General features: G+C 41.7%; 2 protein-coding genes across 2 annotated transcripts in view; both read right to left on the reverse strand.

Moving 5' to 3' along the window:
* The window catches only part of LOC115226222 (tetratricopeptide repeat protein 5), an 18,177-nt gene extending 18,065 nt beyond the window's left edge, over positions 1–112 (reverse strand). Inside the window, exon 1 of the mRNA XM_029797245.2 lies at positions 1–112. This exon is cut by the window's left edge and continues 77 nt beyond it. The gene's annotated coding sequence lies outside the window, so the exon portion shown is untranslated.
* A 5,524-nt stretch (positions 113–5,636) lies between these two features.
* LOC115226037 overlaps positions 5,637–20,000 on the reverse strand; it is a 14,883-nt gene continuing 519 nt past the window's right edge. Inside the window, exons 2-8 of the mRNA XM_029797009.2 lie at positions 17,144–17,188; positions 15,670–16,025; positions 13,848–14,004; positions 12,121–12,219; positions 8,578–8,740; positions 6,848–6,999; positions 5,637–5,760 (exon numbers count right to left, since the gene is read on the reverse strand). Of these exons, the coding sequence (XP_029652869.2) occupies positions 5,666–5,760; positions 6,848–6,999; positions 8,578–8,740; positions 12,121–12,219; positions 13,848–14,004; positions 15,670–16,025; positions 17,144–17,188 (1,067 nt within the window). The 3' untranslated portion in view covers positions 5,637–5,665. The remainder of the gene's footprint in view (positions 5,761–6,847; positions 7,000–8,577; positions 8,741–12,120; positions 12,220–13,847; positions 14,005–15,669; positions 16,026–17,143; positions 17,189–20,000) is intronic.

Raw genomic sequence — 20,000 nt, forward strand, 5'->3', positions numbered from 1 at the left:
AATTAAATGACAATTAAAACTATTGCTATTACCACCAGCTTCAATTAAGCTTGTCTGCATAGCCTACCTATATATACCCTCATAAGTTTGCTATTGCGATATATATATTATATATATATATGTAAGTATGTATGTATAGATGTAGATGTATGTTGTATATATATATAATATATATATATATGTATGTAAGTATGTATGTATAGATGTAGATGTATGTGTATATATATATGTATATATATATATATATATATATAATATATAATATGTAGTATGTATGTATGTATGTATAGATGTAGATGTTGGTGTGTGTGTGGACGCGTGTATATATGATCAATGCGTGTGTATATGCACACCTGAGATGTGTGTGCTTAGGTAGCAGAGTTTATATAGACTATATATGTAAATGCATTTATATATACATACGTATGTGTAATTTTAATACATGTATAGGTGTGCCTACGTATGTATATGTATATATATATATATGTGTGTGTGTCTTTATATATATATATATGTGTGTGTGTGTGTGTGTGTGTGTGGTGTGTCTATATATATACGAGAATGTTGGGGGGTTTTTTTAACCCTAGGTCGGACGACGTACCAGGGTCGAGTCTATACGAGTGTATATTCGTGTTGCAATGTATGTTTCTATGCAGTGTGTATATGTTTGAGTGCGTTTTCGTCAATATATGTTTGTGTGCATGTATGTGCATCCATACATGTATGTGGTGTCGGGTAAGTTTCACGTCGTCCCAATGACCTCTGACCTCGCTGGCCGCTTCCTTAACCCGAACTAAATTCTCTGCAACACCACAATGTTTGTGTTGACGATTTTTCTGTCATGACTAACAACAGGAACCGGAATTCACAAATACTGTTCACACCCGCCTTTATTTAATAAACGGTGCTAGGCTATTAACCAATAAGATTAGTCTCCTCTGAAATAAAAGTCCCCTTACAGGTCGCCCGCTGAAGACTCGTTGACGATACATATAATAATTATAATAATAATAATGAAATTATTGTATACAGTGCTCAGGTGCACCACAACTTGTCAGAAAGTGTGTATAGAGTATATGCAGTAATGTAAAAATGTCTGGAAAGCGAACAATGTATGAGTCAGATACATGCTTGTGTGTGTATGGAGGGGAGAAGATCAGGTGTAGTGTTGGCGAATCTCAGGAAGCATGGAAGTTTTATATATATATAATAATAATAATAATAATAATAATAATGAAATTATTGTATACAGTGCTCAGGTGCACCACAACTTGTCAGAAAGTGCATATAAAGTACATGCAGTAATGTAGAAATGTCTGGGAAGTGAACAGTGTATGAGTCAGATACATGCTTGTGTGTGTATGGAGGGGAGAAGATCAGGTGTAGTGTTGGCGAATCTTAGGAAGCATGGAAGTTTTGAAGGATGCAGTGCTCCGACAACTAACAACTGATGCTGGCAGTTTGTTCCATGCTTCAGCGTGTATATGGTTGGGAGAAGATCAGGTGTAGTGTTGGCGAATCTCAGAAAGCATGGAAGTTTTGAAGGATGCAGTGCTCCGACAACTAACAACTGATGCTGGCAGTTTGTTCCATGCTTCAGCGTGTGTATGGAGGGGAGAAGATCAGGTGTAGTATTGGCGAATCTCAGGAAGCATGGAAGTTTTGAAGGATGCAGTGCTCCGACAACCAACAACTGATGCCGGCAGTTTGTTCCATGCTTCGGTGTGTGTATGGAGGGGAGGAGAAGATCAGGTGTAGTGTTGGCGAATCTCAGAAAGCATGGAAGTTTTGAAGGATGCGGTGCTCCGACAACTAACAACTGATGCCGGCAGTTTGTTCCATGCTTCAGCAACTCTCAGCGTGAAAAAATGTTTCCTGAAGTCATGGAAGGAGCTGTGCTGTTTTCTGACTTTGTAAATATGTCCACGGGTGTTAGATGGGTGGAGTTTGAAAAGGTGCTCAGAGTTATTGTTTGTACGATGGTTGATAATTAAGGGGCCAGGGAACAGAAGAAAGAAGATATGCACCCAACACCAGAGCTGAAGACACCCCCCGAAAGTGGGGGCCCCGCAGAAAATTCAAACTGTCTGTATTTTAGACAAAGATTTTTTTTTTTTAATTTGAAAAAGAGACAATTCTAGGATTTATTGAAGAGAATATCTTACCTGTTCATTAATCACAAATTGACTTTGACCAGAATAACTCACAGTAAACCAGAAAAACAACAGAAAAAAAAAACAAAACAAAAAGTGTTTTGTTCAGGTTTTGGTGAGAAAATTGTAGCAGTTGTGTGAGAAAATGGAAAATAGAAAATGAGAGAAAAACATCTGAATTTTCTGTTCAAATTCAGTTATTCTTGGTTAGAAATAGATCTGGTTGTTATTTTTAGCAATTTTAGTAACCAGCAAGAAGTTTCTGCATTAAATATATATTTGGCTGTGATTTCTAGCAAACTAAGTGACCACATAGAGGTTTTCTCATGAGAAACAGATTCGGCTGTTATTTCTTGCAAATTTTGTGTCCTAATAGAGCTTTCCTAATTAGGGATAGATTTAGCTGTTATTTCTAGAAAATTTAGTGTCCTAGTATAGGTTTCCTCATTAGTGATAGATTTAGTTGTTAGGCCCCGACTGGCCTCCGTGCCGGTGGCACGTAAAAGCACTATCCGTTCGTGTCCGTTGCCAACCTCGCCTGGCCCCCATGCTGGTGGCACGTAAAAGCACCATCCGTTCGTGGCCGTTTGCCAGCTCCGTCTGGCACCTGTGCGCGTGGCACGTAAAAAGCACCCACTACACTCACGGAGTGGTTGGCGTTAGGAGGGGCATCCAGCCGTAGAAACACTGCCAGATCAGACTGGAGCCTGGTGCAGCCTTCTGGCTTCACAGACCCCAGTTGAACCGTCCAACCCATGCTAGCATGGAAAGCGGACGCTAAATGATGATGATGATGATGATGTAGAGGTTTTCTCACGAGAAGTAGATTTAGCTGTTATTTCTAGTATCCTCTCCACCCTATCGACATGATCCAGGGCACAAAACCAGGACAAAATATCCGGTGCCAATATGGATCACATGCTCAAGAATGAGAGTGCCATAATCTTAAGCAGAAGCAAAGGATCCTTAAAATGTCCAATGTCGATCCCTGAATATATGGTGTTAACCCAGTGGTTAGGGCAACGGACTCGCGGTCGTAGGATCGTGGTTTCAATTCTCAGACCGGGCGTTGTGAGTGTTTATTGAGCGAAAACACCTAAAAGCTCCACGGGGCTCCGTCTGGGGGGGGGGCGATCCCTGCTGTACACTTTCATCACCACTTTCTCTCACTCTTACTTCCTGTTTCTGTTGTACCTGTATTTCAAAGGGCCGGCCTTGTCACACTCTAAGTCACGCTGAATTTCCCCAAGAACTACATTAAGGGTTACACGTGTCTGTGGAGTGCTCAGCCACTTACACGTTAATTTCACGAGCAGGCTGTTCCGTTGATCATATCAGCTGGGACCCTCATGTTGTAATTGATGGAATACTCCAAAGCACCATCCGAATCGTAGCCGAAGCCAGTGCCGCCTCGACTGGCTTCCATAAAATGCACCAATCCAACCGTGGCCGATGCCAGCCTCGCCTGGCACCAGTGCAGGTGGCACGTAAAAAGCACCATCCGAAGCCAGTGCCGCCTTGACTGGCTTCTATAAAATGCACCAGTCCGACCATGGCCGATGCCAGCCTCGCCTGGCACCAGTGCAGGTGGCACGTAAAAAGCACCCACTACACTCACGGAGTGGTTGGCGTTAGGAAGGGCATCCAGCTGTAGAAACGTTGCCAGATAAGACCGGAGCCTGGTGCAGCCTTCTGGCTTCCCAGATCCCCGGTCGAACCGTCCAACCCATGCTAGCCTGGAGAACGGACGTTAAACGATGATGATGATGATGATGATGATGATGATATATATATATATATATATATATATATGTGTGTTGTATATATTGTTGTACCTGTACCTCAAAGGGCTAGCCTTGTCACACTCTGTGTCACACTGAATCTCCCCGAGAACTACGTTAAGGGTACACGTGTCTGTGGAGTGCTCAGCCACTTGCATGTTAATAAATGAGCTGCGACGTCACTGGTGCCAAGCTGTATCGGCCCCTTTACCTTTCCCTTGGATAACATCAGTGACATAGAGAGGGGAGTCTGGTATGCATGGGCGACTGCTGGTCTTCCATAAACAACCTTGCCCAGACTTGTGCCTGGGAGGGTAACTTTCTAAGTGCGATCCCATGGTCATTCATGACCGAAGGGGGTCACAATACCAGAGTGACCTTCTCCTAGAGACATGCTTTAACTAAAGCTAAGGGGTACTGTATCTTATTTTTTTTTGACTGTGAGAAAATCTCTTCATAGACTTGTTGACAACAAAATATATATCAGATCAAGGCAAATATCATCCTAGCAGTGACTCATAAGAATGTCAGGTGTATTTCGCCCTACTTTGGGGCTTGTCAGCGAGGTGTAGCTGGTACATGTCACTGTCAGGGACTTTATGTTGCCATGCTTTAATACTTCATAGTTTGACAAAGTGTCTTTGGTTCAGAGCATCCCAGAGGTCTTCCAGCACATCAGACACCACCCTGAAATTTCCGAGGGCCCATGGTGTTACTAGATAATCGTTGAACCTACACTAGGTTCGTCCATCTTTTTCACCAGTCTTATTTTTAATCCCGTTGGGTTTTCTAGGAATTCTCCACACCAGTTGAGCTGGTAGAATTGTTACTGCACTAGGCAAAATGTATTAACTGCATTTTTTCAAGATCTTTACGTTCTGAGTTCAAATTCCATCAAAGTCATGTTTGCCTTTCATCCTCCTGGGATCAGTGGAATGAGTACCAGTTGAGCCCTGGGCTTAAGGTAACCAAATTAAATCAGCTTAGCCTCTTTCAAAGCTACAAGCCTTGTACTACAAAAGAAGAAGAAGAGGAGGAGGAAGAAGTGGAAGAAGAAGTGGAAGAAGAAGAAAAAGAAGAAGAGGAGGAGGAAAAGAAGAAGAAGAAGAAGAAGAAGTGGAAGAAGAAGAAGGAGAAGAAGTGGAAAAGAAGAAGAAGAGAAGAAGAAAGAAGAAGAGAAGAGAAGAAGAAGAATAAAGAGGAAGAGGAAGAAGAAGAGGAATGGAAAGAAGAAGAAAAAAGAAGAAGTGGAGAAGAAAAAGTTGGAGAGGAGAGAGGAGGAGAAGTGAAGAAGAGAAGAAGAAGAAGAAGAAGGAAAAAAAAGGAAGAAGAAGAGAAGAAGAAGAGGAGAAGAAGAGGAAGAAGAAGAGGAAGAAGAAGAGGAAGAAGAAGAGGAAGAAGAGGAAGAAGACGAAGAAGAAGTGGAAGAAGAAAAGAAGTGGAAGAAGGAGGAGGAGGAGGAGAAGTGGAAGAAGAAGAAGAAGAAGAGGAAGAAGAAGAGGAAGAAGAGGAAGAAGACGAAGAAGAAGAAGAAGAAGAAGGAGAAGGAGAAGAAGAAGAAGAAGAAGAAGAAGAAGAAGAAGAAGAAGTGGAAGAAGAAGAAAAAGGAGAAGAAGAAGTGGAAAAGGAAGAAGAAGAAGACAGCTACAACAACAACAACAACAAAACTACAGAAATGACAAAATCAACAACAACAACAAAAGATTTGTTTTTGGAGACAGAATTTTTTTTTTAATGATTTGATGAATATTTATTTTTGATTAGATTTGAATCTGCATAATTAATGATAATGATGGCATTGTGTCTTGGCAGGAAACTGGACAGTTCTGCAGAAGATAAAAAATGATAAGGCAACATTAGAGATTATATATACATTAACAGATCTATATACATACATACATAGATGGATAGATAAGTTTCTTTATTGGCCACACAGGGCTGCACACAGATGGGACAAATTATAAGGTAGAGCTTTTCTTTTGGGGGTTAAAAAAAAAAAAAATTGGCATAGGTTTTCGATCAAAAGGGATCGTAAAAGGGATAAAAAAAAACAAAAGAAACAAAAACAAAAAAAAAAAAAAAAAAGAAAAAAGAGAAAAAAAAGGGAAAAAACAAAGAAAAAAGAAGAAAAAGAAGAAAAAAAGGAAAAAAGAAAAAAACGATCAATAGGGATCGTGTATCACAGTGTCATGATGTACGATGTAAAGGGGGAAACACAGATGAGGTTTATCGTGGGAAGAAAGCCTACAAAAAGACCACGATAACCTTGGTCAATATTGTATATGTTACCACATTTGTTTGCAAGTGGGTAACCCTCTGTTTTCAATTCTGGGTTCATAGGATTATGCTCAAGGTGGCTTCGTCTTCATACGTGCCATCCTTGCTTCACATTCACCCATCTTTTTTTAAAAACATTCGCTAGACAAAACTTGCCTCTCTACTCTCACTTCCTTTTCAAGTGGTACTTGAAGAAGTTGATGAGAGATTGACCAGAGAGGAAAGTTTTGTCTCCAATCCTTTCAGACGCGTCCACCAGATACATTCTTTCGCCATAGCCACAAGGATGATGAAAATAGATGGATGATAGATAGATAGATAGATAGATAGAGAGAGAGAGATACAGGGAGAGAGAGATAGATAGATAGAGATAGAGAGGAAGAAGGAAAGAAATGAGAAAAGAAAAGAGAAAAAAGAAAGAAAATATGGAAGAAGGAATGAAAAAGAAGGGGGAGAAAGGGAAAAGGATTAAAAAATAAAGAGGAACGAAGGAAAAAGAAACAGGGGGGGCAAAAGGAACCCCCCACGACTCTCTCTTTTTCTGTTTTTTTAAAGTTTTAAAAAAAGAATTTAAAATAAAAAATTAAATTGTTCACTGAAAAATAAGGAAAAAAACTTAATACACTGAAAGCTTACCTAAGTCCTTCGGTCCATTCAACTCGTCGATTGACCACATCATGGTGCTGGTCTCTTCAATGCCGTTGATTGACCGAATGTATTCTCTTTGGCTGCTGGAACTGGTCACCAAGGCTGGAGGGAGACGGCTGTTTCGGTGTTGTATCTCAAATCTACGACCACGGGAATTGACAGGGAGCAAGCAATGGAGTAAAGAAAATTTATGAATGCGTGATTAAGTAAAGGGGTCAGTGATTCATTGTTGGGGTGGGGGGTAGAATGTACCTGGCACTTAGTGTAAAGGGATTGGGAATATTAAGGGCATCAGGTGGATAAAAAAATCCAGTCCAAAAGATGGGAAACAAAGGAAGGGATGTGGACCCTAGGTGATGAAGCTAAGGATAGGAGTAACTCCAAAAATAAAGCAATATACACATGATTTTTAGGCACAGAAATGGCTGTGTGGTAAGTAGCTTGCTTACCAACCACATAGTTCCAAGTTCAGTCCCACTGTGTGGCATCTTGGGCAAGTGTCTTCTACTATAGCCTCGGGCCGACCAATGCCTTGTGAGTGGATTTGGTAGACGGAAACTGAAAGAAGCCCGTCGTATATATATATATAGGCATAGGAGTGGCTGTGTGGTAAGTAGCTTGCTTACCAACCACGTGGTTCCAAGTTCAGTCCCACTGCGTGGCACCTTGGGCAAGTGTCTTCTACTATAGCCTCGGGCCAACCAAAACCTTGTGAGTGGATTTGGTAGACGGAAACTAAAAGAAGCTTGTCATATATATATATATATGTATGTATGTATGTATACATGTATTTATACATATATATTATATATATATATATATATATACATACATATATATATATGTGTATGTATATATATATATGTATATACATATATATATATATGTATGTATATATATATATATATGTATATATATATATGTATATACACTACCGTCACATTCACTAGACAAAACTTGCCTCTATATATACATATACACTACCGTCAGAAATTAATTAGCACCCTTGATTTGTTCTTCACTCAAGATATGTGCTTGTCACCTAGTGGCCATATCTCGAACTATTGCTTTGTTGCGAGTTCACTGTTGTGCAGAACGATGACGTAACTTTGTTTGCAGAGCAGTTTGAGAGTCTACAGCCTTATGATGTTGACATAGCAGTGCAACAACAACTTGGAGTGCGGATGCAGACAAATTCTTTGTTTAATAGATAAGGTAGCGCCTCGCAAGGACCAAAATCAACACCATCCTAAGTTTTCTCATCGCGTAAGACGTTTTGAACAGCTCATAGGTTAATTGATTAACCTATTTATGTAGAAATTGAGAAGTGCTAATTAATTTCTGACGCAAGTGTATATATGTATGTATATATATATATATGTATGCATATATATATGTGTGTGTGTATATATATATATACGATGGGCTTCTTTCAGTTTCTGTATACCAAATTCACTTACAAGGCTTTGCCCAAGGCGCCATGCATTGGGATTGAACCCAGAACCATGTGATCAGGAACCAAGATTCTTACCGTATATATTATATATATATATATAATAGACAGTTTGGAGTTGGTGTGGCTTGGGGTGGTAGGACTGAACCTGGAACCATGAGGATGGTTATACCTGGAACCCTTTTAATCATAGATCTACTTGACCTGGTTTGGTCAGGGGTGAGGGGGTCAAACAACAACAACAACTACAACAACATTCACTTACTTGAAACATTTGTTTTGGTAAGCGGCCAAAATGAAGAAATTCTTTAGACTTTGCTGCGGGGCTGTTACTGAGGTCCAACAGTGACCCTTACTGTTGATTTGGAGGTTAAGGGTCACATTGACCACTGGGCAGCCGTTGATGTTGGAGAAGCCACTGTTGATCACTTGTGAAAGAGAAAAAGAGAGAGAGAGAGATGTTAGGTGAGTGTTATTAGTTTAATTAAGAATTAATCTTTAATTTAGAAATTAGATTATTAAAAGTGACATTTAAGGAATGTAAATAGGGACATATATGTTTGTATGTATGTGTTTGTCCCTTCCTCTCCAACATTGCTGGTGTGTTTACGTCCCCGTAACTTAGCAGTTCAGCAAAATAGACCGATAGAATAAGTACTAGGCTTACAAAGAATAAATCCTGGGGTGGATTTGCTCAACTAAAGGCGGTGCTCCAGCATGGCCGCAGTCAAATGACTAATAGGAGCACTCCGTCGGTTGCGACGATGAGGGTCCCAGCTGATACGATCAATGGAACAGCCTGCTCGTGAAATTAACGTGTAAGTGGCTGAGCACTCCACAGACATGTGTACCCTTAACGTAGTTCTCGGGGATATTTAGCATGACACAGAGAGTGACAAGTCCGGCCCTTTGAAATACAGGTACAACAGAAACAGGAAGTAAGAGTGAGAGAATGTTGTGGTGAAAGAGTACAGCAGGGATCACCACCATCCCCTGCCGGAGCCTCGTGGAGCTTTAGGTGTTTTTGCTCAATAAACATTCACAACGCCCGGTCTGGGAATCGAAACCGCGATCCTCCGACCGCGAGTCCGCTGCCCTAACCACTGGGCCATTGCGCCTCCTGTCAAATGACTGAAACGAGTGAAACAAGTAAAAGAGTAAGCCATGTGCTGACAAAATTGGTTTCTAAGGTTCTGTGGTGGTGATATCCCACCCCCTGGATAGAACACAAGTCCACCACAAAATCACTCAATGTGAAAAGAAGTAGAAAATTACTATTTTTAAACCTCACAACAGAAGATATTCAGCAACAGGTTTTTTTGTAGTAAAGCTTGTTTGCCAACATAACATGGCAATCCTGGTTTAGGATGAGTATTGCTGTAATTTAGCCCCAGGGGACATCATCTCCAGCTGGTTATACAACACGATCTGTGTCCTTATATTCCCTTTCTAAGCTAGATTGCTTATAGGCACAGGAGGGGCTGTGTGGTAAGTAGCTTGCTTACCAACCACATGGTTCCAGGTTCAGTTCCACTGCGTGGTACCTTGGGCAAGTGTCTTCTACTATAGCCCCGGGCCGACCAATGCCTTGTGAGTGGATTTGGTAGACGGAAACTGAAAGAAAGCCCGTCGTATATATGTATATATATATATATATATAATATATAATATATATTAACGGGAAGCTTTATGAAAATAAACAAAAGACGAAGGCAGGTGGAAAACAAACGAACAATTGTATTAGTATGGCGCTCAGGAAATATAAATAAAACAAGTCTTTAACGTTTCGAGCCTACGCTCTTCAACAGAAGATACAGAGAGAGAAAAAACACACAGAAAGAAGGAGAGAAGAAAAAAAAAATGCGTGCAGTAGCTAACGAATCAACATGGCGATCTGATTTCGGCCAAGGTCAAAGATCAAACATGAGACGCGAGAGCGAAATAAGGGGAGATAATAGGGTTGATAAACGGGTTGAGGGACCAGCTAAAAGTGCGTGGGAGGGGTCTGGATGTGTGTATGTATAGGGTTGGTGTATGTATTAGTATGTATAAGGGTGTTGTTGTGTGTGTGTGTGTGTGTGTGTATGAGAGAGTATTAGTGCGTAAGATTGGTCTGGACGTGCGTATGTATGGGGTTGGTGTATGTATTAGTACGTATTGGTATGTATAGGTGTATTTTTTATATTTTGTATATTATATTAATCAATTTTATTTCTGTTTTGGTTTATGTTTTTCACTGTTTGATTTTCCTAATTGTGGTTTTATCTCTAATTTAATTTATATATATATATATATATCAATGGAATTTGTATCCTATTTGTATCCTTTATGGTACCAATGCCGGTGGCACATAAGAAAACCATCCGAGCGTGGCCGTCTGCCAGCCTCGTCTGGCACCTGTGTCGGTGACACATGAAAAACACCATCCGAGCGTGGCCGTCTGCCAGCCTCGTCTGGCACCTGTGTCGGTGACACATGAAAAACACCATCCGAGCGTGGCCGTCTGCCAGCCTCGTATGGCACCTGTGTCGGTGGCACATAAAAACAACCATCCGAGCGTGGCCGTCTGCCAGCCTCGTCTGGCACCTGTGTCGGTGACACATAAAAAAAACCATCCGAGCGTGGCCGTCTGCCAGCCTCGTCTGGCACCTGTGTCGGTGACACATAAAAAACACCATCCGAGCGTGGCCGTCTGCCAGCCTCGTCTGGCACCTGTGTCGGTGGCACATAAAAAACACCATCCGAGCGTGGCCGTCTGCCAGCCTCGTCTGGCACCTGTGTCGGTGACACATAAAAAAACACCATCCGAGCGTGGCCGTCTGCCAGCCTCGTCTGGCACCTGTGTCGGTGACACATAAAAAACACCATCCGAGCGTGGCCGTCTGCCAGCCTCGTCTGGCACCTGTGTCGGTGACACATAAAAAACACCATCCGAGCGTGGCCGTCTGCCAGCCTCGTCTGGCACCTGTGTCGGTGACACATAAAAAGCACCATCCGAGTGTGGCCGTCTGCCAGCCTCGTCTGGCACCTGTGTCGGTGACACATAAAAACACATCCGAGCGTGGCGTCTGCCAGCCTCGTCTGGCACCTGTGTCGGTGACACATAAAAAACACCATCCGAGCGTGGCCGTCTGCCAGCCTCGTCTGGCACCTGTGTCGGTGGCACATAAAATCACCCACTACATCTCGTCGAGTGGTTGGCGTTAGGAAGGGCATCCAGCTGTAGAAACACTGCCAGATCTGACTGGCCTGGTGCAGCCTTCGGCTCCCCAGACCCCAGTTGAACCGTCCAACCCATGCTAGCATGGAAAGCGGACGTTAAACGATGATGATGATGATGATGATGATATGATATATATATATATATATGTATATATATCATATTATATATATATATATATATAGTATATATATATTGATATATATTAAATAATATAATATTATATATATATATAATATATATATATTATATATATTATATATATATATATTATATATATATATATATATATATATATATTATAATAAGAGATATATATATATATAAGGGCATAGATTGTGTCGCATTGCCAGCTGGAGACGATGTCCCCTGGGGCTAAATTACAGCAACATTAATCCTAAACCAGGACTGCCATGTTATGTTGTCAAACAACCTTTAGCGAAATGAAGTGTTTTGCTCAAGGAAACAATGTATTGCTTGATCCAGGAATCGAAACCGCAATCTTGTGATCATGAACGTAACACCCTTGACCCTAAACCACATAGCCACATGCATCCCCCTTTCAATAGCTACTGTTGTTACACATACTTCCTGGATTCCTGTGATGGCTGTTATGGTTGAAGAGCTGAGGGGATATTCTGTAGTTGTGGGGCATCTGATACATTTGGTTATATATTCCAGGGTGGTCTGCAACAGAAAAGAGAGAGATGGAGAGAGATAGAGAGATGGCGTGAATGTAAGAGAGTCAAGGAGGGAGTCAGAGTGACCGATACGTTGTTGGTCAGTGACCCGGAAGGCGGAATCCTCACTGGTCAAGGGGTTGTTTTGGTTTGTTTTAAAGTAGCTTGGTCAAGGCTGTTTTTGTGTGAAGTGGGAGTGTCGAGTGTCGAGTGAGAATGTTGAGTGTAGTGTGAGAGTATTGAGTGTCGAGTGAGAATGTTGAGTGTAGTGTGAGAGTATTGAGTGTCGAGTGAGAATGTTGAGTGTAGTGTGAGAGTATTGAGTGTCGAGTGAGAATGTTGAGTGTTAGTGTGAGAGTATTGAGTGTCGAGTGAGTGAGAATGTTGAGTGTAGTGTGAGAGTATTGAGTGTCGAGTGAGAATGTTGAGTGTAGTGTGAGAGTATTGAGTGTCGAGTGAGAATGTTGAGTGTCGAGTGAGAGTATAGTGTTGAATGTGAAATGAGTGTTGAGTGTCAAGTGAAAGCATCGAGTGAGAATGTTGAGTGTAGTGTGAGAGTAAAGTGTCGAGTGAGAGTGTTGAATGTGAAATGAGTGTTGAGTGTCAAGTGAAAGCGTCGAGTGAGAGTGTTGAATGTGAAATGAGCATTGAGTGTCAAGTGAAAGCGTCGAGTGAGAGTGTTATTGTGTGAAGTGAGACTGTTAAGTGTAGAGTATTGATTGAGAGTGTTGAGTGTCAAGTGAGAGTATTGAGTGTCGAATGATTGTGTTGAATGTCAAATGAGTATTGAGTGTCAAGTGAGAGTGTAGAATGAGATTGTTGAGTGATGAGTGGAGAGTGTTGAGTATTGATTGAGAATGTTGAGTGCTTACATCTTTGTGGGTGCTTGTATCAGTGAGTGAACATGCGCCATTTTTAACCCCGTATATAGTACACACTAGGGATTTTGACCTTTAAATTTTGGGGAAAAAATGTGGATTATACTCGAGGATTTACAGTATATTAATTATATTAACTACTGGCACCCGGCTGTTGCCAGGACCGCTGGACTGACTTCTGTGCAGGTGGCAAGTGAAGAAACACCATTTCGACCCTGTGCTTGAGGAGATCCATTGAGTCAAGTACACCAACATCAAAATCAATGGAAACTGCAGTTGTGATCCCTGTGCCGGTGGCAAGTAAAAAGCACCATCTGAATGTGGCCAATGCCAGCGCTGCCTAGACCGGCTTCCGTGCCAGCGGCACGTAAAAAGCACCATCCGAACGTGGCCGATGCCAGCGCCACCTTGACTGGCTTCCGTGCCGGCGGCACGTAAAATGCACCAATCCGATCGTGGCCGTTGCCAGCCTCGCCTGGCACGTAAAAAGCACCCACTACAGTCACGGAGTGGTTGGCGTTAGGAAGGGCATCCAGCTGTAGAAACACTGCCAGATCAGACTGGAGCCTGGTGCAGCCTCCTGGCTTCCCAGATCCCTGGTCGAACCGTCCAACCTATGCCAGCATGGAAAAACGGATGTTAAACAATGATGATGATGACAGCTCCTTTCAAGCCTAATGCGCCCTTTAATATGCCTAGTGTCCCCCTTTGGGGGTTGGTACCCCTCACATTGAAAACCTCTGGTATAGATACTTACATGGGTGCTGCACTCCATGTCCTGGCTGGTAACCCAGGTAGGGTAGCTGTGACGTAGACAATCGCAACCAGTGCTTGAAATGTACAACTGTGTAGTCAGGTAGGTTCATTGCCAATCCATTGAACAACCAAGGGTAGATCTGTAGCATCTTGTTCAGCTAGGGTATATAGAATAAGAGGGTATAGAATAGCAGGGCATAGAGAAAATATAGTATTTTTATACATAGTGTGTAGGACAGCAGAGCGTATAGAAAATATAGTATTTTTCTTTTTACTTGTTTCAGTCATTTGACTGCGGCCATGCTGGAGCACCGCCTTTAGTCGAGCAACTCGACCCCGGGACTTATTCTTTGTAAGCCCAGTACTTATTCTATTGGTCTCTTTTGCCGAACCGCTAAGTGACGGGGACGTAAACACACCAGCATCGGTTGTCAAGCAATGCTAGGGGGACAAACACAAACATACACACACACACACATATATACATACATATACATATATGCAACAGTCTCCTTTCAATTTCCGTCTACCAAATCCGCTCACAAGGCATTGGTCGGCCTGAGGCGATAGCAGAAGACACTTGCCCAAGGTGCCACACAGTGGGACTGAACCCGGAACCATGTGGTTGGTAAACAAGCTACTTACCACACAGCCACTCCTACACCTAATACATATATATATGACAGGCTTCTTTCAGTTTCCATCTACCAAATCCACTCACAAGGCATTGGTCGGCCCGAGGCGATAGCAGAAGACACTTGCCCAAGGTGCCACACAGTGGGACTGAACCCGGAACCATGTGGTTGGTAAACAAGCTACTTACCACACAGCCACTCCTACACCTAATACATATATATATGACAGGCTTCTTTCAGTTTCCATCTACCAAATCCACTCACAAGGCATTGGTCGGCCCGAGGCGATAGCAGAAGACACTTGCCCAAGGTGCCACGCAGTGGGACTGAACCCGGAACCATGTGGTTGGTAAACAAGCTACTTACCACACAGCCACTCCTGCGCCTATATATATATATATACATTATTTACAATTGACAGATATTTGTCCTTGTCTTGTTTGTTGTTAACACAATGTTTCGGCTGATACACCCTCCAGCCTTCATCAGGTGTCTTGGGGAAATTTTGAACCTGGTTCTCATTCCTAAGGTATTCTTTGATATTATTATTATTATTATTATTATTGTTATTATTATTATTCAGGTCACTGCCTGGAATCGAACTCGGAATCTTGGGGTTAGTAGCCCATGCTCTTAACCACTACGCCATATGCCCACGGGCATAGTGGTTAAGAGCACAGGTAATATGTGAAATAAATGAGAATGCAGAGTGGCGCAGGGTAACAGGTCGAGTGGAGTATGAGGTTGAATGGAGTGTGGTTGAATGGCGTGGGAGGCTGAGTGGAGTGGGAGGTTGAATGGAGTGTGAGGTTGAGTTGAGTGGGAGGTTGAGTTGAGTGGGAGGTTGAGCAGAATGGGAGATTGAGTGGAGTGGGAGGTTGAGTTGAGTGGAGGTTGAGTGGAGTGTGAGGCTGAGTGGAGTTGGAGGTTGAATGGAGTGGAAGGTTGAGTGGAGTGGGAGATTGAGTGGAGTGGGAGATTGAATGGAGTGTGAGGTTGAGTTGAGTGGGAGGTTGAGTGAAGTGGGAGGTTGAGTGAAGTGGACAGTTGAGTGGAGTGGAAGGTTGAGTGGAGTGTGGGGTTGTGTATGAAATCAGTGCAAGTTTGAAGTGAGAGGGCAGAGTGAGTGTGATCCGAGAATGTTGAGTGAGGCCATAGAGCGAGAGTGTAGAGTATAGTAATACTCACATTGTGGACAAAATCCGTCAGGTGAGCATTCTGCGAAATAAGGAATACGAGTTGTTGCTGCCAGTTGTCATTTTGCATTATTTTGTCTTTCTTAAGAATATCGGTAAAGGAACTCCACGTCTTCTTCATCGCATCATCCGAGATGACTACGTTGTTCCTTAACCAATCGAGAGACATCAACAGAAAGTTAGCACGGGGCTGTGTCATAGCTTCTGGCTTCTTTGGGGATTCGGCGTCAGGACCCTTCTTTGTAGGCTTTTCCGGTGCCGGTTTCCCGGGTTTTCCAGGACTTCCAGATTTAGGTTTCGGCTTTGGTTTTGCATTACTCTGAGCTTGTAGGGAGCACTGAATTATAACTGGGGACAAAGGAAGAATTGGTTGTTGTTTTACCATTTTGTTTAGGGAATTTTTTTTTTTGGAAAAGAAGGAATAAAATTAATATAGGTATATAAATATATTTATGTATCTACATAATAATAGTAGGGAATATAATTCCAAACTTACAGGGAAAAATTCAATTTAGCAATTCTGAATCAAATTTCACAATATCTATATATATAAAACTGTAGTTGTGTGAGTGTCTGTCCCCTTCGATTTAGATTCCTAACTCCTCCCACATTTTGCGGTGCAGTTTAACCAAATTCGGGTATCTTATAGTCGTGATTCATATCGAGCCCGTCTGAGTATTAGCGCGCGTCTACGATGAGTCTACGATTTTAAAAATAATTTAACATCATTTTTTATTCCATTTTAATGCATAATTTTTCGTGTGTCAATGGCGGCGGAGTTGGCGTCCACGCTCACACCTGCACCTGTTTGCTTCTCCCCCTTCTTCCCTCCCTCGTGAAGCTGTGGGGAAGGGAGTGTAAGGAAATCAACGTCGTAAAGCGTTGTCAAGGAGACCAGCGTTCTTTTAGAACAACGACTTCATGGCTTGAAGACACCAAAACAGAAATGGCTAAGAAAGCCCGAATTGGCATCTATAAGGGAAGTAACTCTCTAAAAATGCTTATATAGTTATTTCCCTTACAAACCCGAGCAACGCCGGGCGATACTGCTAGTATATATATATGTATATAATTTAGAGAAATAACCTCAATTAAGCAATTCAATAGTGAAAGACATTATCTATATTATATAGAAAAAATTTAAATATACTATAATAAATACGAGCAAAACGCCCCCTGTCCAATGGATGGTACTGAATCATATCAAAGGGGAAGCCTATGGGACGGTCGGACAAGTTGTTTTGAGAAAATTTGGTTTAAATGTTTGACAACTCAGCACCGTCTATTGGACAGGTGGTCGTTTTGTCCATTATATAAAATCCGTTCTGTCTGTCTGTGTGTCTTCTAGAATCTCAGGCATCTTCCATCCGATTGCGCTCAAACATACATATATATATATACATACACACACACACATATATATATACGTATGTATGTACCCACAGTATATATGTAGTTGTACTCACCTGACAATACAATCCATGCGAAAAATAGTCGTCTCATTTGAATATCTGAATAATGAATATAAAAAATACTTGGTGTTACATGTACTCTGTGTCTTTTATGTGTCTCTTACTTCATCTTCCTTCTCTCTCTCTCTCTCTCTCTCTCTCTATATATATATATATATATATATATATATAATATATATATATATATATATATATATATATATATATATATAAAAAACAAGAAAACACAGAAAAAAAGAGAAAAAACAACAACAACGCAGGACGTGGAACATTAAAGTTTATTGGACGCTCAGGAAAGAAGGGAAGGCGGGTTTAACGTTTCGAGCGGAGCTCTTCGTCGGAAACAAGGAGAAGGAAAGATCCCAAGAAGGGAAGACAGAGGAAAAAATATTTGAGCTGGTGGTGCTCAAGAGATCACATGTTGAAAGAGTCACATGGTGCTCAAGAGATCACATATATATATATATATATATATATATATATATAAACATAAAGTATAGGCAAGAAGACAATAACACACACACATACATATACAACAAGCTTCTTTCAGTTTCCATCTTCCAAATTCACTCACAAGACTTTGGTTAACCCCTAGCGCCTGTGTCTATTGGTGTCTAAATTTGCTTCAGAACCACGGGTAAGGTCTTTGATGTTAAACGTTTTAATGCAAAGTCGAAGACATTCTAAGCCCTTATTTGAGAGTTCCTTTATGCTGATGATGCAGTTCTTATGGTTCACACCAAGGAGGACATGTAGGAAATATTGGATCTCTTCTCTGGAGTTTGTATTGCTTTTGGACTTACCATCAGTCTAAAGAAAACAAAGATTATGTTCTCTCAGCCACCAGACCAACCCTATGTGGAATCTAACATCTTCGTCCAGGGTACAAGATTAGATGTGGTTGACTCATTCGTCTACCTTGGCAGCACTCTTTCTAGAAATGGGTTCCTTGATTCTGAAATAAACCTGAGAATTGAGAAACCCAGCATTTGGAAGGCTTGAAAATCATGTGTGGTCTGATAGAGGTAACACCTTCAAACCAAGCTTAGTATCTATGAATATTGCATTTTATCAGTCCTCCTGTACTCTTCTGAGACCTAGATAATATGTAGTTACCACATCAAGGCTTTAGAAAAGCCTACAAAGAAGGGTCATGGCGCCGAATCCCCAAGGATACTAGATCATCATCATCGTTTAACGTCCGTTTTCCGCGCTAGCACGGGTTGTACGGTTCGACCGGGTCTGGGAAGCCAGGGGCTGCTCCGGCTCCAGTCTGATCTGGCAGAGTTCAGACTGAGCCTGGAGCAGCCCCTGGCTTCCCAGACCCCGGTATGAAAAGATATGAAATAGAAGTCTTTAACACCAGACACCCTTGTTCTTCAGCAAACTAACCCATCCAATATTGAAATGATCCTCATACGCAATCAGACGCGTTGGGGTGGGCACCTTGCTAGGATGACAGGTTGCCAAAGCAGTTGTTTTACAGGGTGCTGAAGCATAGCAAACGTCTGAGACATAAACCTTAGAAACGTTTTAGGGATGCTGTCAAAAGCAACCTTTTAGGCTCTTAATGTGAAAGTTGAAGACTGGGAGCATATAACACAAGATCGATCGGTTTGGAAACAAATAATCTACAATAGATATAAAACATGATGGGCTTCTTTCAGTTTCCATCTACCAAATCCACTCAGAAGGCTTTGTTTGGCTGCCTGATGCTATGTTAGAAGACATTACTTGGCCACCCAAGGTGCCACAGAGGGGAACTGAACCCAGAACTGTGTGTTTTGAGAAGCAAACTTCTTACCACACCAACAAAAAAAATCAATAAAGTCGTAGGAGTGGCTGTGTGGTAAGTAGCTTGCTTACCAACCACATGGTTCCGGGTTCAGTCCCACTGCATGGCAATTTGGGCAAGTGTCTTCTACTATAACCTCGGGTCGACCAAAGCCTTGTGAGTGGATTTGGTAGACGGAAACTGAAAGAAGCCCATCGTATACATATATATATATATATGTTTGTGTGTCTGTGTTTGTCTCCCCAACATCACTTGACAACTGATGCTGGTGTGTTTACGTCCCCTGTAACTTAGCGGTTCGGCAAAAGAGACCGATTCAATAAGTACTAGGCTTCCAAAAAAGAATAAGCCCTGGGGTCGATTTGCTCGACTAAAAGGCGGTGCTCCAGCATGGCCACAGTCAAATGACTGAAGCAAGTAAAAGAGAGACAATAGAGTAAAGAGTAAACTGATTTTTGATTTTTGATGATTTTTCCAGTTTCAGCTGACGAGCTGTGGCCATGCTGGGGCACCGCCATGAAAAATAGTCACAGACAGAGATTGAAACCTCTATCTCTACACAGGATTAGTAATTAAATTACCAACCATTTTACCCACTAAGCCACCAAACCTCACCTTGATAAATTGATAAATTCCTATCACACAAATATCGATAAAACTTTAAAATAATCAGCGTAAGGAATCAGTCCCACTGCATGGCAATTTGGCATAGTGTCTTCTACTTACCTCGGGGCTGACCAAAGCCATGTGAGTGGATTTGGTAGACGGAAACTGAAAGAAGCCCATCGTATACACATATAATATATATGTTTTGTGTCTGTGTTTGTCTCCCCAACATCACTTGAACAACCGATCTGGGTGTTTATGTCCGCCATAAAAAATAGTCACAGACAGAGAGTGAACCTCTATCTCTACACGATTAGTCATTAAATGACCAACATTTTACACCCACTAAGCCACCAAACCTCACCTTGATAAATTGATAAATTCCTTCACAAATATCGATAAAACTTTAAAATTAATCAGCGTAAGGAATCAGTCCCACTGCATGGCAAT

This window comes from Octopus sinensis, linkage group LG29 (assembly GCF_006345805.1).
Source record: "Octopus sinensis linkage group LG29, ASM634580v1, whole genome shotgun sequence".
Lineage (NCBI taxonomy): Eukaryota > Metazoa > Mollusca > Cephalopoda > Octopoda > Octopodidae > Octopus > Octopus sinensis.